General features: G+C 47.8%; 1 protein-coding gene across 1 annotated transcript; it reads left to right on the top strand.

Moving 5' to 3' along the window:
* Positions 1-424: 424 nt before the first annotated feature.
* Positions 425-15052, top strand: LOC132592776 (aldo-keto reductase family 1 member C3). Its single transcript, XM_060280012.2, has 9 exons — positions 425-736; positions 1806-1973; positions 2647-2763; positions 3299-3376; positions 3623-3745; positions 5296-5405; positions 11549-11714; positions 12376-12458; positions 14551-15052. The coding sequence occupies exons 1-9, from the start codon at positions 650-652 to the stop codon at positions 14591-14593; spliced, it is 975 nt and encodes a 324-aa protein (XP_060135995.2). The 5' UTR covers positions 425-649; the 3' UTR covers positions 14594-15052.
* Positions 15053-18387: the final 3335 nt, after the last annotated feature.

Here is an 18387-nt window from a genome sequence, read left to right as displayed (position 1 = left end):
ATAGGTTATTTATCCTCTGAAAGCAATGCTAGAACATTCTGCTGAAAGTTACTGATAAAAAGTTGGCCATAGGTTTCCCTGCCCTTCTCTCTCATTTCTTCAGGGTACTTAAGCACTCCCCTCCTATTGTGCCAACAGAAGACATTTTACAAAGCTACAGTTCCCAGCATCTTTAACAAATCTCAGTTCCCAGGATTCTTTGGGGAATGCCATGCACATCAAATGTGTTTTACATGTGCTGGCAAAGTGAACACAGCCAGAGGCAGTTTCGGATCTTATTCATACGGTCCTTTCTTTCCTTACATCCTTTGCGTGTTCTTCTGGCGCTTGGAACACCCTTCAGCCCATCAGAAGACAGCTATTATTTATCATGTGAAAGCAATGTTGATAAGTCAACAGGGAAACAGCTGGTTTACCAAATGACATTCTGATGAAGTTTACTGATAAAAAGTAGGTCATAGTTTTTCCCGCCCTTCTATCTCATTTGTTCAGGGCATTTGCTTAGACACTCCCCTCCTATCATGCCAACAGAAGACATTTCATTGGAAACACGAACTTCATTTTTCTCACTCGAGTTTTTCCTTTCACCACAAGAGTGTTGTTCAGTTTCATCCTGGAGCAAAGAACTGAGCAAGCACAGAAGCAGAAAATGGCACTTAGCAAAGACCGTGGCATTACAATGAATGATGGAAACAAAATCCCCATACTGGGGTTTGGAACCTATTCCCCGGACGCTGTAAGTAAAACATTTAACGATTGTAGTACGGTAACTTGTTTTTGAGGAACAAAATGCCTGGGAGCTGCTGGGTGCTTCATAGAACGCAAAGCACAGCATGAGATACCTCACCTGATCTGAGAAGCCAATTGTGCATGAGAACTTCTTGTGCCACCACAGCCAAGAATGCAACAGATGCTTTGCAGCACATAAAGTGCTGCTTTTCATTCAACAAGGGCCTGAGTGAGCAGATTCAGGAGCAAATAATGTTTTGTGCAAGACTTGGATGGTTTGTAGCTGAGAAACAGTTTCCAGTGTGAATTGCTGCTACAGGGTTCAAAGTCCCCAATCCAAAATGTCGAGTGATATTTTAAAAAAATCTTTCTATGGAACTATAAGTGTCCCCCATTAGTTTGTTGGGAGTAACAATATTATCCAAAATCACCAGGCATTAGCTAACTATTCTGGACACTAACAATAAATATAGAATCAATTCTGTATCCAAACCATCTTCATTTGGTCCATATCACCAGCAATGCAAATGAAGGGATTGGTGTCGATTCTTGTTTTGTAATTAAATTGATTTCTAGGAACATCATGAATTTACTAAATAAAAGCTACCACTCAGTTTTTCAACGGAATTTTCCTTTTTCCATTTTTCCAATTCATATGTCTGCCCCAGTCACATATAAAGTGAGGGTAGAATCTATTTAAACAAAGAGATACATGCTGACAAAGAGACTTTCTCAATCCCTTCTTGGATATCTCTCCTATTTCACAAACATTTAAACCAATTTTTAAAAAGAGCATTCCACAAACTGTATGGTGTTGCACTGTTTGAACCATGATAACTGGCAATTTAATTGATTACTCATGTTAAATCTTGCATGCCATTCGGTGGTGCAATGTTACTTCGCACATACAACGCATATAAGTCACTTTTTCTATATGCCTTTTCTTTCTTTTTCTTTGATGTGCCTAGTCCCTGGGACTCAGCTCTAGTTTGACAATGTCCACCAACACTCAGTGTTACTTTGATATAAATTTCTCCATTGAAGCAGAGACAATGACTAACTTTTTCAACCGGTAGGTTCAAAAAAGTAAGTGTGAGGAGGCTACAAAGATAGCAATAGAAGTCGGCTTCCGTCATATTGATGGCGCATATGTATACCAGAATGAGGAGGACATTGGGCGGGCCATTCGTGCGAAGATTTCAGATGGAACAGTAAAAAGGGAAGACATTTTCTACACTGGAAAAGTGAGTGAGTTTGGTATTTATTTATTTTTTTAAAAAGTATAGTGTCTGTATCATGATGCAATTGCATATTTCACAGACATTATTTAACAAAATCAGAGCAAAATGCTTCTCCCTATATAAACCTACCGAGATTCTGTGTTCATCCTCTGAGGCTCTTCTTTGTGTGCTTCCTCCATGTGAGGCTCAGACGGCGGGAACATGAGAACGGGGGCTTTTCTGCATGGCTCCCCATTTGGGGAATGCTCTCTGTAGGGAGGTTCATTATACACCTCTAGGCGCCAGGTGAAAATGTTCCCCTTTAACAAGGCCATGGGCTGGTTAATATTCTACAGCCTTTTTGTGGGAGGAGGGATTCCTGTTTTGTTGCTTCTGTTCTGACTATTTATTTGTGCTTTTATCTTGTGCATTTATCTTGTGAATCATACTGAGATCTTTTGATGAAGGGCAATATATAAATTTAATAAATAAATGGTAAATTTTTTGGTTATTAGTAATAACTGTTTTAAAATTGCTTTACCTCAGCACAGCAATTTAAAATACTCCGCAGAACAATATCTGAGTGTGTCCTTAACACTATACACACCAGAATAGTCACCTGCCACAGCTAAACTGTCCTGAGATCCAAAAGCTCTATGGCTGTGTGAAAATATAAATCTCTATATATTTTTGGCAGCTCTGGAGTACCTTCCACCGCCCTGAGCTGGTTCGGAAATGCTTGGAAGAATCGCTGAAGAAACTCCAGTTTAACTACATGGATCTGTTCATAATTCACAATCCGTATTCTTTGAAGGTAAATAATTATTGATGTCATAACGCAAGTATTGAGTACAATATTTGAAGAGGGAGAGAGAGGGAGAGTGAGAGGGAGAGAGAAGGGGGGGCTGCTAAAATATTTGATTCCCTGAAGGAACATTTGGAATTGTCATTTCCTAGAGATGCTGACAATTCTCTGCTAGATCATATCTTAATCAAAGAATGATCACTCTCAGATTTTGGGGGAGAAACATGCCAGTTAATGAAAACCTTTGCATACAATGATTACATTAACCACATAGGCATCATAAGAAATTGTGTCCAGAGCAGGACTTGGCGAGGGAGCAAGGGAAGAAGAAAATGGGTTGTAGAGATGGGGAGACAGACCTGGGCTTGCGACTTGAGTTTCCCACAGATCCCTGCACTGTGGTATCAGCCCCTGCAAGGTGAACTCCTGTTTTCTATCACTCCCGTTTCCTATCCCTGTCCATTAGTCTTAGATAATATTACAGAGATAAGAGAACTTCTAGGCCTGGCCTGCACTTATTCCCCCCCCCCTCCTTCTTTTCCAGCCTGGAACAGATTTATTTCCCTTTGGAGAAGACAAAAAATTTATTATTGACAACGTAGATCTTCGGCAGACATGGGAGGTATGTGCCTGGGATAATCAAATCCAGCCCTTGAGTCATTCAGATACAGAGCACCTGCACCAGATCTACCAGAGGAGACATGTCAAGAACAATGACTCACACAATGGCTCCTATGAGAGCAGGTGAATTATTGCACACCCTTGGGAATAAATGAGTGAGCTTCCAATCTTAATCTGGGGGAATAAAGTGTGGCCTCAGCTATTCAACAAACACCATTCAACAAACATGCCGTCTATTCTTTGCCAGGCAATGGAGGCGTGCAAAGATGCTGGCTTGGTGAGGTCCATTGGAGTGTCTAACTTCACCCGTAAGCAGCTGGAAATGATCCTGAACAAGCCAGGACTGAAATACAAGCCAGTGATAAACCAGGTCAAGTGTGATTGCTTTTTTTAGGGGTCTGTTCTCTAAGCCAGTAGTTCCCAACAGGTGGTCCGCGGACCCCCAGGGGTCCGCGAGCTATGCCAGAGGGGTCCGCAAGATGCCATTAGAATAAAATATATATTAAATATATTTCGTATGATAACAGATTTTTTGTTTTGCCCGCTTCCTGCATGAGCAGAGTCTAGCACAAAACTAGAATTAGATGAGGCAGTAGTTCTGCTGTATGCCGTTAGGTGGCGCTTTACAAACACTATTGTTTTGCAAAGAGGCAGCACGCGCATTCTACTAACGCTCACCTCCCCAAGATGCTTTGCGCGCGTCGGCTTCATATGTGTGCTTCTGTGCAGGTACCCTGTCTTCTCCATTCCCCTCCCTCCTCCCTGGACTCTTATAAAAAGACTCTTAATTTGGCTCTCACTTTTTAATTTCAGGATTAGGAATTAATGGGGGTCCTTGTCACAATAGCGGCTCGATGAGGGGTCCTCGAGAAAATTTTGTTGGGAACCCCTGCTCTAAGCACTGTTCAAAGCTTCTTTATTTCAGCTCTTTTGTGAGAGGACTTTTGTTTTGACGAACACAGCCAGTCCCTGAAAAAACTTGCTTGAGTCTATAAGGTTGCAGATCCTTTCACAAGAAGATATGGTTATGAGTTGTGGGGTGGACTCCCCTCAATTCCTGGAACCAGTGATGGGTTCCCATTTCATCAAGACCTCTGAATCCTCAGACAAAATGAAGTGTGAAGAAGTCCATAATGTTTGAAACAGGCATCTCAGGTAGAAGGAGGCCTGCAAGCAATCAGGGCCCACACAGCCTCTTGTGGGGACTCTGGAAGTTCTCAAGGGGGGAGCGAAGGGCTTTTGAGTTAGGCACCCGAGCAGCCCTGATTCACTTGGACACTGCTATATATCATATAACCAATGAGACCAAAGTTTTTTTAAGACCCTGATAAAGAAGAGTCCCAGATGATATAAAGCAGGCTTCCTCAACCTCGGCCCTCCAGGTGTTTTTGGCCTACAACTCCCATGATCCCTAGCTAGCAGAATCAGCGGTCAGGGATGATGGGAATTGTAGTCTCAAAACATCTGGAGGGCTGAGGTTGAGAAAGCCTGATATAGAGGCATCTTCTCATGTTGATGGAAAGCCAGGTAAATCTCCCATCAGACCTTTTGCTCAACATAGAAAATTCAGAGATTGAGTGGGTTTAAATAGAGACACTGCAGGCAGGACAGTGTGCCCAGGATATTTTCAACAGGGCTGGGGTGACAAGAGATTGTGGGGGAATAAGCCCTGTCCCCCATGTCCAGCTAACACACATTTCACAGAAGAGGAGTGTGGCAATGGAAACCACAAATGCAAGAATGGTCATCTAAAGATTCTGATACATCAGAAAACACAACACACTTTAAGAAAGGTAACAGCTGGATATTTCAAAAAATAATAGCATGGTTCTGCTTTTCTTTCTTTCATTTATTTCACGGTATTCTTCTTTCATCTGAATTCTCACTTTTGGGTTGTGTTGGGGGATTTTGAATCTACAGGTTGAATGCCATCCTTATCGGAACCAAAGCAAGCTGCTGGCCTTCTGCAAGACAAACAATATCATCCTGGAAGGATATAGTGTCCTAGGATCCCAAAGGGACCCAAACTGGTAAGAGATGAAGCCAAACCTTTGGGGACCACCTCAGGGACCACCTAGGCCCACTATTCCCCAGCATCCACATCAGCTCTGAAGGTTGCATTCTTGGTCCCACAATTAATAAAGATCCTCGTGGTGAATACCAGCACCAGGGCCTTTTCTGTAGTGGTCCCACAATTGAGGGACTTGTTCCAGAGAGAGATCTACAAAGCTCTCCCCCTCCCATTTTAGACATTCTCAGAAACATTTCCATTACTAAAGAGTTTTTTTAAATATATAACTGCTTGACTTCTCCCAAACGTATTGTAAGAGAGAGGGCTTGCAGAGAGCAGCCCACTCTGCTTACTTCCATCAGATGGGAGAGCAGCAGCAAGAGCATCAAGGCAGGAAGGAGGTTCCAGGGCTCTAGCAGCATACTGGAGCCTCAACTGCAGTTGGGAAGCAGAGAAGAAGGGGTGGAGCCAGCTGCATCAGAGGGTGGAAAGGAGAGGGAAGAATCAGAGGAAGTTGAGGAGAAAGGTTTGACACAATGGGGATCCCATAGCGCCAGTAGGAGGGGCATTTTGGGGACCAGTCTTAAAGGCTGGGTCAGAGCCCGCCAGAGGCTATTGCGGGCTTCTGCCCCATGCAGAGCAGACATGATTTGAGACATCTCACCACTGTATATAGCATGCACAATAAAACTCTGAAAATCCAGAGGAGGTGTGGAGTGCTTACTCGGGAGTAGCCAACACCCATCTGTGACACGTATGTTTTTAAATGTTTCAGGCAGGGGGCTATTTAATATTTTCTGCTCCTGAAATTTTGTGCTGTTTTTAAATCATATCTACATTTATCTTTAACTAGCTGACCTGGCCACGTGTTGCTGTGGTTCTTTCCTGTGATTCCCCCCCCCCCGTCCTGATCCATGACGTATCCTGCCCCTCCTCCCTCCACCCCGGCTCATCCCTGTGTTTCAGTAGGATACCCTTCCCTCTGTTGTCCCTGGGGAGTGTTGGCCCCTTTCCCATGTATCTCCATACCTTGGCCCCCACCCTTGGAGAAGGAACTGTTAGGTTCTGGGTTCTATTTCCAAGCATGCACTTTTGTCTTAGCCCTCTGTTGTCCCCTCCCCCCTGTATCTCCATACATTGGCCCCTGCATCGTGAACATTTCTATATATTTAGATTAAGGATCAGGGGTGATGATGCGCCCTGGGACCCAGAGAACTACTTAAAGAATCCCGATGGGGGGGGTCAAATAGCGAAGCCCCACAGCCCCGTAGCAACAGACAGGCCCAGACCCTGTCTGGCCAGGGACCCAGGTGGCGCTGTGAGTTACTCCACAGAGTCTAGGGCTTGCTGATCAGAAGGTCGGCAGTTCGAATCCCTGCAGTGGGGTGAGCTCCCATTGCTCGGTCCCAGCTCCTGCCCACCTAGCAGTTCAAAAGCACATCAAAGTGCAAGTAGATAAATAGGGACCGCTGCGGCGGGAAGGTAAACGGTTTTTCCATGCGCTGCTCTGGTTCGCCAGAAGCAGCTTTGTCATGCTGGCCACATGACCCGGAAGCTGTCTGCGGACAAACGCCGGCTCCCTCGGCCTATAGAGCGAGATGAGCGCCGCAACCCCAGAGTCGGTCACGACTGGACCTGATGGTCAGGGGCCCCTTTAGATTAAGGATCGGGGGTGATGATGTGCCCTGGGACCCAGAGAACTACTTAAAGAATCCTGATGGAGGGGTCAAATAGCGAAGCCCCACAGCCCCATAGCAACAGACAGGCCCACCCAGACAGAAGGAGGGGGTCATATGGGCCACTTGGCGCGGGCCTCCGAATCCAAAGGGGGCCTCGGTCAGCATATTCACAATCAGTAAAATGAAAAAAGTAACCAAAGGTTTAAAAACAGGGCCTCTGTCTGGCCCTGCAAGGGTGTTCTGAAGCACCCAAGTTGTTCAGTTCCATAAAAACCCCAGGAAGTGGCAAGGGGAAGGTAGGGGATTGTAAATGGGGTGGGGGGTGGCCACTGCAAATATCTGAGGACTTAAACTGGGGAGAGAAAGTGCATGGTTGTTTTTTTAAAATAAAAAAAACACAGAGGGTTGTAATCAGTTGTAGTATATACGGTAAAGCCTAGGTTAAAGGGGGCATGACTGCCCTTACTTAACGCCCACTAAATTATAAAGTGAAAACCCCTCGCTGTGCCCCCAAGTGCGTGTTAGGAGAAATGATGAACGACTGCCTAATGCTGCCAGGCGTTTATTAATGCAGCCGCTGGGAGAGGCTTTGGGCTTGGGCTTTGGGGGTGGAATGGCTGTTTTGGTGGTTGTTGGACAGTTGCTCCCCCCCACCCTATGTCAGCCCATGACCTATTTGGGCTCCTCCTCCCCCCACCTCCCACCCAGGGCTCCATTCGGGATAGTATTTAAAGGGCTGTAGAGCTGAGGCCTAGTCTGTAAAATGGAGCCGAGGGAGTGGGGGCCTGGCAGGGGCCTACATAAAACAGAGGTCGTACTGTGGCCTGTGATCCATGCGCTTGTCCTCTTCCCCCCCCCCCCCCGGGCCTAGTGGGGCCTGGCAGGGGGCTACATAAAACAAAGGCAGTGCTGCGACCTGCGATCTGGGCGCTTGCCCTCTTCCCTCCCCCCCCCCCCAGGCCTAGTGGGAGCCTAGTAGCCTGACAGGAGCCTAGGGGTCTGATAATGGCCGCCTTGGTAGTTTCAGTTGCTTGGTTGATGATGTCATTTGGTTTGTGGGTGTGGCTTAGATTTCACAGGAAGGGAGGGAGTGGAGGAGGGTATAACGCCACTTGAGGGTGCTGTTTGACTTGGTGGAAAACCAGGTCTATACCTGGCCAGGTGTGTGATTTGAGGGATTTTTGTCCCTAACAACGCTCGGGAAGTGGCCTGGATCGTTGTGTCAAAATTTCAGGACGATCGGTCAAGCGGTTACGGAGAAAAGTGGAACACACACTTTCACGATTTTTACATTTATATATATATAGATGTTGCTTTAAGCAATAGAATGGTAGAGATGCATTTATAGCATTTCTCTTTTTACATAGCTTGTTTTGTTTTTTCTCAGAATTTTGAATTGTATTGTATTTATCTATATTGGAAACGACTTAAATGCTTATTTTTTACAAGTGGGACCAGCAACAAATATTGAGTTCTCTTTCCAGTCAATGAGCTATGTATTCTTCCAGGATCCTCCATTTCATTTGAACTCCCTCCCTCTTTTCCATATCGACTCTCCAACAGGCACACGGGATTCCTTGGGCCTTTCTTTCCATCCTTAGGTCTCCCCCCACCCCCAAATATGAATTGTACTTAAGCAAAGAAAAAGACCTCTCTTTTGTGCATGGATGCTATCATTTTGGCTACAGAATGTTCCGTGTGCAACGTATGAGCTCGTGATTTATTATTGGAGGGGGAGAGTACGATACTAAAGACTTATATTAATTCAAATCGACTATAAAGGGACCCCTGACCATTAGGTCCAGTCGTGACCGACTCTGGGGTTGCGCGCTCATCTCGCATTATTGGCCGAGGGAGCCGGCGTACAGCTTCCAGGTCATGTGGCCAGCATGACAAAGCCGCTTCTGGCAAACCAGAGCAGCACATGGAAACGCCGTTTACCTTCCCGCTGTAGCGGTTCCTATTTATCTACTTGCATTTTGACATGCTTTCGAACTGCTAGGTTGGCAGGAGCTGGGACCAAGCAACGGGAGCTCACCCCGTCACAGGGATTCGAACCACCGACCTTGTGGTTAGCAAGCCCTAGGACACAGGTGTCAAACCCAAGGCCCGCGGGCCAAATGCGGCCCGCCAGACCTCCTCATGTGGCCCGCCGAGCGCCCCAGCCAGCAGGACCCAGCAGCGGGACCTTGCTGCTGAAGCGCCGCGCTGACAAACAGGCCGCTATCTGGAGGCGCGCGGGGAGCACTCCGCTTGGAGACTACAGCTCCCAGGGGCTCCTTTCGGGAAACCGTTCTCGCCTCTTACTCTCGCGAGATGGCCCGCCGCCGCTCCCTTCCCCAACCCCACCTCTCGCAACTTCGCGCTCGCTTTTGGCGCGGTGGTTGAATGTGGGGCGGGGCAGTGGCGGCGGTGGCAACGCGCTCCGCTGCCGCGTCGTCTCCTCCGACGAAGCTGTCCTTGTCGCCGTTCGTCCGGAAGCTCCGTAAGTCCTCCAAAGCCCCTCTCCCTTTCTGGCTAGAGGAGACAAGCGCGCTGGAGCCGCAGCCGCGGCTTCCAGAGGCGCCGGAATGAGCGGCAGAGGCAGGGCTGGCTGCTGCTGCTGCTTCTCCCTCTCGCTGGCTGGCTCTGAACTACCCAATGAAGGGTTGCTTCACTGGGAGGGATCAAAAGAGCAGCGAGGGGTGTGGGAAGGGAGAGGGGTGGGAGAAAAGCAACAGTGGAGAAACTGAGGTCGGGCTGCCTTTAAATGGGAGTTTTTTTTAAAAAGGTTTCAATCCAAGTGGGGGGGGGAGGAAAAAATCAACTCCTCCTGATTCCCCAGGAAATCAGAATCAGATTTCAAGACATTTAATCACACACAGGGTGTCACTCTCGTGTGTGTGTGTGTGTGTGTGTGTGTGTGTGTGTGTTATGCTTTTCAAAATCTGCTTCACCCAACAAGGACAGCGAATTTGGGTTTCCTGTAAATTTCCCAAATGGAGAAGGATTGATTGGCGAAAAAGGGGAGGGGGAAGGGGTGGGCGGCTAGCAAAGGAGCGGAGAAGAATGGCATATTATCTGGCAGGGGAGGGGTGGCAGGAGGGAGGCAGCCCTCCATTCCTCCCTGGATAGTTTATATAGATCAGGGGTGGCCAACTCCAGAGAGACTGCTTGAGTTGAGCTTTTTTTAGGGAGATATATGGTCCGTTTTCTGAGGAACGAACAGAAGCAGCCACTAACGTTACGGAAAGGGTTAAACTCCGGCTTCACTTCCGCACAGGGAGAGGGGGCGGGGCCAGAAGGGCAGAGCCTCGCAGGGATCGACCAATAGACTAACTTGCAGGCTGCAGCTAGCTGCAACAGAATATTCTAAAGTAGAGCGTAAAATAAAAAAAATTCCTTCAGTAGCACCTTAAAGACCAACTAAGTTTTTATTTTGGTATGAGCTTTCGTGTGCATGCACACTTCTTCAGATACCATGCACACGAAAGCTCATACCAAAATAAAAACTTAGTTGGTCTTTAAGGTGCTACTGAAGGAATTTTTTTTATTTTACTTCGATCCAGACCAACACGGCTACCTACCTGTAACCTAAAGTAGAGCGGTTTGAGAATTTGTTGAATATAAAACATTTTTACTTGTCCTAGATACCTGCGTGCTTTGCTGATTACTGGATCCATGGTCCCTTGTGTTCACATTGCATATTGTATGACTTATGAGGCTCAACCCAAGGCTGCACTTCCACACCCATTTATACAAACCTAAGCTCCATTGGGTATTAAAGATACATAGGCTTGCAGTGCAGAGAACATTTGCCCTCTGCTCCATGAAGCGCCAGAGCAGGAGCCCCACCCAGCCCCCTTCTGCCCCCCCCCAACCAGCAGGAATGAGGAAGGACTGAAGGCTTCCTCACTCAGCCCCACACCCAAGCCCCTCTCCCCAGAGAACCCTGTGAGGCGCAGGGGGATGATGGGGGACCCTTGTAAATCCATCTTCCTGAACAGCAGCTCCAAGCGTTTGGCAATATTTGTATGTTAAAAAAAAATACTGTCTGTTACCAAAAATCATTTTTCAATAAATTGTACAATAATTGTACATTTGAATATCTACTTGCCATTATTCTGACTATGTTTCTGCTTTCAGAGCTAGTTATTACTTACATTATTACAAAAAACAGTAATAATTGAATGCAGTGACAATAATTTATGATAATAAAGAGTGGACACATAGTCCTACAGATGCAACCGGCCCTTTGAGGGTGACCAAACTGCTGATGCGGCCCCCGATGAATTTGAGTTTGACACCCCTGCCCTAGGCGCAGTGGTTTAACCACAGCGCCACCTGGGTCCCACAGGTGGGTCAAATCGACTAACCAAGCTTTAAATACAAAATATTTAGTGTATATTGGATGGAGTAGGCCAATACTGAATTAATTTCAGAGTGAGATTTATATATTCTGGACACCAGAAACACACCTTCTTTCCACGTTGCTCTCCGGCAGGATAGATACAAACACTCCTGTCCTGCTTGAAGACCCTTTGTTGGTTGCGATCGCCAAGAAGTACAACAAAAGCCCAGCTCTCGTGGCTATTCGCTACCAACTGCAGCGCGGCCTGGTGGTCCTGGTGAAGACCTACACCAGAAAACGAATTGAGGAAAATGCCCAGGTAAAGCAGTATATAGAAATCCATTTAAAAGCAATACCGAAAAACGACATCATTTGGACACTGTGATCTCACAGGTCACATGACTTGTGTGGGAAGGAAGACGCACATCTTGGTTTGGGGACTCAAGATGTTGGAGGAGTCTCCAGCAGTGGGCATTCAGAAGAATCACTGTCTCAGACCGTGAAGGCAGAGTGCAGCCAACATGATTAGCTTCCATTGATATTCTTATCCACCATGAATTTGTCTAATGTTTGAAGTCATCCAAGTTGGTGGCTGGCACTGTCTCCCATGGGAGCAAGTTCAGTAGTTTAGCTATGCACTGCATGAAGAACCTCATTAGCTGGACAATGATTTCCCTCATTCCTGACCATTGGTCATGATGGCAGAGACTGATGGGGAGTTGGAATCCATCCACATCTGGAGGGCCACAGTTTCCCCACTCCTGTTCTATTGCAAACTACATTACTATGCATATAAAATTCCCTCAGTAGGAAGACATCTGGACTGAACCTGTTGAATGAAGGAATTAAACTTTGGGAGGTGGTAGCAAAGTTTGCTTTGATATCTCTGTTGCTGGAAAAAGGTGCATAGCTCTGAGGTGCAAAAGGAAGACATGAGGTAAAAGCACCTCAACATTATTATTTTTCTCTCCTCCTGACAGGCATTTACTTTCCAGCTGTCTGAGGAGGATATGAAATCCATTGATGGCCTTCACAAAAACATGAGCTTCATAAAAGCGGAAATGTAAGTCACATTTAGATAGTATGCATGTTGTTGTTTAGTCGTTTAGTCGTGTCCGACTCTTCGTGACCCCATGGACCATAGCACGCCAGGCACTCCTGTCTTCCACTGCCTCCCGCAGTTTGGTCAAACTCATGTTCGTAGCTTCGAGAACACTGTCCAACCATCTCGTCCTCTGTATGCATATGGATGCGTAATATGGATAGTATGCATATGGATACGTAAAAGTGCTTCACACAAGAATTCAAACTGCGGGAGCAAAAAGAAGAAAAGATCTGGCATCGATCTATCTCCTCTTCCTAGAGAATAAGGTGAAATTATAAAAGGAATTCCTGTGGATACTTAGTACCAAAGCCCCATGCATTCTTGGACTGGGGTCCAAGAATGGACTTGGACTACGTCAGCCAGAGGCAAACGGACTGGGTGGATCGTCTGCCATTGGCAGAGTTTGCCTACAACAATGCAGTGCACGTCTCCACAGGGGTGTCGCCCTTTAAGGCCAACTACGGGAGGGACCTCAGATCTTTCCCAGAGAGGGAGGGGGAGGAGGAGGAGTAGGGCCCAGCAGCAGAAGATTGGGCGGAGGAATTGGAGACGGTGCACCAACAACTCAGAGAACACTTGGAGAGGGCCAAGGAGGCGTACAAGAAGGGGGCAGATCGCCACAGGCGACCGGGGGAGGTCATCAGGGTTGGAGACAGGGTGTGGCTGTCCTCTGAGGGCCTTCCAACCAGGGGGAGGTGCAAGAAGTTGGCACCTAGGAGGTTGGGGCCCTTCACGGTCACGCAGCAGGTCAATCCGGTAGCCTTCAGGTTGGAACTGCCGGCAGACATGAGGGTGCATCCAGTGTTCCACAGGTCGCTGCTGTCACCTTACAGGGAAAGCAGCAGGTTCTGAGACAGCGCCCAGCCCCCCGAGGGAGGGGGGAGAGGGGAGGCACGGAGCAGCTCAACGAAGCCACGGAAATTCTTGATTCCAGAAGAGGGGTGGGGGGCCTGGAGTACCGCATGGCATGAGAGGACACCCCTCCATCTCAGAATGAATGGGTACCTGCGAGGGAGGTACAGGAGGAATTTCTGGTAGAGGAGTTTCATGCCCTTTTTCCACACAAGCCAAAGCCTTGGCACATGGAGCGGGAGGAGGAATCCTCTTCGCAGGGGGAAGACGGGGGGATCCTACGCAGGGGAAGACACGAGCAGTTCACCCTGGTCTTGGGAAGCGAGGTTTGAAGAGGAGGAAGAAGGGGACTGGGTCTATAGGGTGCCCAGGGCCCCTGAACCAGCAGAGGGTTGAGAACAGCTCTTCTCACCCATGGACTCGGACGCCACGGAATTCTTGGGATTCCCGTCGTCGCAGGAAGCGGCACCGTCTGAGCCCGACTGGGAACAGCTTTTCACCCCCACCAGTTCGGATGCCATGGACTTTTTAGGTTTTCAGTCGTCCCCAGCGCTCTCGGAACCCTCGAGGGAGGGGGGAGGGGGACCTAGGGGGATGGATGTGAGGGAGAAGAGCTACCGACAGCCCCCTCCCATCTTGAACACAAGCTGAGGGGGGAGACTTCGAGTGGTGAGTCAGGAAGTGGAAGCAGGAGCATGAGTACCTTAGCGGGGCACAGGCACCGCCGGGGAAAGGAACAGGGGAGCAGGGAGACGGTGGGAAAGAGGCCGATCCCACCGACCCCAGAATTGCGTAAGAAGCGCCAGGGGAGGAGATTCAGTATGCCAAGATTACTTTGCTGGAGGAAAACGCGCGAACCGCCATTCAGAGGTTCTGTGCAAGACTGACAACATGTACTACTATCTGTAAATAGCACTGTTTTCAGCACTGTAAATACACAGCACCAATAAAAGGATAAAATGCAGAGCTGTGTGGAGTCCTTACTCTGAAGTAGCCCACCTAGGCCACTGTGACAGGTGCATTTTGAATTTCAGCCTCCTAGATATTCAGCAGAACGGGCGTTTGATGACAAACTTGAGGTGGTTGCCATGCACTGTGTGAAATGGTCTCATGAGACAATGGCTGGCAACAGATCAATTTTTGTTGCTTGTGCATCTTCCACACCCTTGAGTGTTGACTCTCTTTTGTCTTGTTTCAGATTTTCTGGTCACCCACAGTATTACCCACCAGATGTGGAGTGAGGACTCGTCTCCCATCTCCAATTTATCTCCTTCTGAACTGGGTTCTTTCTCATGGAAAACATTTCTTCTCACTAGGGATGGGAAAATCTGTCAGTATCAGTTCCTCCCAACAACCCACCACCTCATTTTCCACTCTTCAATTCCTCACATCTCCACATCAGTTTGGGACTTTTAAAAATCTCATGAAAATTCATCAGTGCAAATTTCTCCTACCACACACTTTTTTCTTTGCACTTTTGGCTAAAATAAAGCATGATATCATTGTGTTTTCACAGATATATGCTCTTTAATGCATACTTTACCCCAGTATATGCATTTTTGCAATTATTCTGTAGCTGAACAACTGTACCACGAAATTCAGAGAATTGCCACTTTCTCACGATAACTGCATTTCGATTTGCATATTGGTCCAAGAATGTGAGCTGTGTAGTTTCTCATTAAAATGTGGACAAAATTGAACTCCTCTCCATCCTTAGTTCTCCGTAATGTGTCAAATAGCAGTTTCAAGGGGGTGATTAGTAGATTGAAAATAGCACAAGCCGGGGGGGGGAGGATTAACCTTCATAAAAAGAAGCAGCTGCATAGCCTGAGATTTATTGCCAAGATGATTTGAAATAACTTCAGAAAATAAGAAGAGCCTGCTGAATTAGGCCAGTGGCGCATCTAGTCCAGCAGCCTGTTCTCACAGTGGCCAACCAAACGCATGTGGGAAGCAGGACATGATGAGAAACTTCTAAATTACAAAGTCACAGCTTCCACTTCTGAGGAAGGGATGGGCAGGAATGACCAGTGCTGGCTCTGAGGTCCTCTGCTGGCTGTGAGGAGTAAAGAGCACAGGGTTTCAATTGTCTGCCATCTCGACCTGAAATGACTTCTGACCATGTTATACGCATGCATTCTATCCTCTGGAATCTGTAACAATATTCAAAACGCCCTCGCTGAAATCATTTGTTGCTACTTGATGTCTCCCATCAGCCACTGCTTTGTGTAACCTGAACCCTCCAGTAGAGGCTGATTCTGTGGATACTCTTACTTTTAATCTGCATTCAGGGTGATCCCACGGCTGGTTTGGGAAGCGTTGTGCACATGGCGCCATATTCCACTCAGAACACCCAGCTTCATTGGGTTAACAGATGTCTCCACATATTTCATTTATTTTGTTTCTGAACATATATGTTTTCATTTCAATAATACGGCCTGAAGAAAAGGTTTGCATAGCTTTTAGGCTTGTTTTCCTACCGGTATGTCTAACATTTACTAATCTAACAAAGAGGTGAAGTGATGAAAAAGTGCAATAGGCCTCTGCATTGCTTTATTGGAACATGAAGAAGAAGAAGAAGAAGAAGAAGAAGAAGAAGAAGAAGAAGAAGAAGAAGAAGAAGAAGAAGAAGAAGAAGAAGAAGGAGGAGGAGGAGGAGGAGGAGGAGGAGGAGGAGGAGGAGGAGGAGGAGGAGGAGGAGGAGGAGGAGGAGGAGGAGGAGGAGGAGGAGGAGGAGGAGGAGGAGATCCTTTGTGTGTTCTTCCGGCACTTGGAACACCCTTCAGCCCTTCAGAAGACAGCTATTATTTATCCTATGAAAGCAATGCTGCTAAGTCAACAAAGCCACTTCCGTGCTTTTGCCGGAGGTGGAATTGTGGGCAGCCCGACGAGCCCATTGCGTGGGGGCTGCAGTTTCAGCCCCCACGCAATGGAAGCCTCCAACTGCGTCACCCACGCCCCTGTCCAATAGGGACGAGGGGGCGGGGCCGCAGCGCTTAAAACCCCCCGCGTGCCAGAACTCGGTCTCTTTATTCCAGTTCGCCGGAGCGAACAGAAGCGCTCGTCTCAGCGCTCGTTTTTCCTTTGCTTCGTGGCTTTGCTTTATTTTTAGGTCCCCTTTTCTTGTTTCCCCCACCTTGTCCCTCTTTTTCTCCCTTCCTTTCCAGGTCTTGCCTCGTAGGCGCGTTGGGGGCTTCCTCCGCTCATCAGCTCTTCCTCCGCTCATCAGCTGTTCCTGGCAACCGCGTCTTCAGCGCCAGTCAGCTGTTTTCGGGTCTGAGGCTCCCGCAGCCTTCAGGAGCCTCACAGCCGCGGCGGAGCCTGGGCGCCAGCAACGGAGGAGCGCTAGCCAGCTGTATCCGGGCCCCAAGGCTCCCACAGCCTCCAGGAGCCTCTTAGCCGCGGCGGAGCATCGGCGCCTGCAACAGAGGGAACTGCGTCTTTAGCGCCAGTCAGCTGTTTGGGTCCGAAGCTCCCGCAGCCTTCAGGAGCTTCACAGTCGCGGCGGAGCCTGAGCGCCAGCAACAAGGAAGCGCCAGCCAGCTGTGTCTGCATTAAAGGCACTGCAGTGAAGCCGGTTATCTGGCCATTGAGTCGAGGCGGCTGCCTCCTCTCTCTGCCCTCGTGCAAGGACCTTCCTGAACATCGCCGTGTGGTCGGGTGAGCAATACCATTGGGTCTCCCTCCCCCATTTAGCTTCTCGAGCTTCCTTTCTTCCCCCCCCCACCACCTTGCAAGCAGCTCCCCCGTTTAGTTTAGGCTCCTTGTGCATTTTCTCCTTTAGTCAGTCCCCAGCTCCCTCATCCCCCCCGTAGATTTAAAAAATAAATGAATAAATAAATAAAAATTTTAATTAGAGTCAGCCTAAGGCCCTATTCCCGGTGTTTTTCTTTTGCTCAAAGGAAGGCATTTGTGAGTGGCCAGGTGGGTCCTGTGGCAGCCATCTTAAGTGTGGCCACGTGGGTCTGTTGACGGCCGCCATTTTGAGAGGGTCTCCTCTAACAAGCCCGGCAGCCATTTTGAGTGTGGTTACAAGCCCGGCAGCCATTTTGAGTGTGGCCCGGCTGATGGTCGCCATTTTGGAGGGCCTCTTTTTCAGTGCAAATCAGGCAGCCATTTTAAGTGTGGCAACGTGCTCTGGCAGTCGCCATTTTTTAGGGGTTTCCTCTTCATTTAAGCCCGGCAGCCATTTTGAGTGAGGCTCCAGGGTTACTTGCTATAGCAACAGTCCCACGTTAGCCATTACCGGTACCATTCCTCAGCTGCTATTGTGATATTACAAGTTCAATCTATTGTATTGCGTGTGCCTTTGCGGGTTGCTTTGTGCCAGTTTGCTTTCTTGGGGGGAAGGGGAAGGGTAACCGGTCCCTTCTTGTGGTACATCCAGTGCGTAGATCGGATTACTGGTTTAACTGCTTGTTCCTGCTCTGGGATTGAGCCCTGCTATTTAGGTTAATTAGGTTACTTAAGGAATTGGTTGGTGGATCTGATCTGTGTGTTGACCGGTCCCCTCTTATGGTGGCTCACAGTGCTTAAATTCGATTACTGGTTTACCGTGCTTGTACCTACTGATAGATTGATCCCTGCTACGTAAATTATTGCTGATAACTGCGAATAATAATAATAATAATAATAATAATAAGTCATTGCTAATAACAAGTTGGTGATTGACTAGCAGGGCATTTAACAATAGATATCTGACTCCCCTCCTAAATAAAACAGGGGTGATATTCGGGCAAATTAGAGGTGGTTTATTGGGGTTTTTCTCTTATAACAATTGTCTAAAGTCTTTTGACCATGGCTTCCAAAGGCAAGCAGGGCTCGGCCAAAAACCTGGCAGCTAAAGTGAACCCTAAGGCGTTCACCCAGGCTGTTAATGCGTTGCAATCCATTTGCGGCTAGCTGGGCCCTCTCTGCAGCACGCTGGTTCCATTAGCCGAGAGCTTGCAGGATGAGTCTCTACCTAATTCGCAAGATTGCGTGGCAGATACCCAGTTTGAGGATCAGGATGGGCCGTCCACTTCCGCATCCTTGT

Source organism: Zootoca vivipara, chromosome 9 (assembly GCF_965207765.1).
Source record: "Zootoca vivipara chromosome 9, rZooViv2.hap1.1, whole genome shotgun sequence".
Classification (NCBI taxonomy): Eukaryota; Metazoa; Chordata; class Lepidosauria; order Squamata; family Lacertidae; genus Zootoca; species Zootoca vivipara.
This window is presented reverse-complemented; position numbering and strand designations above follow the sequence as displayed.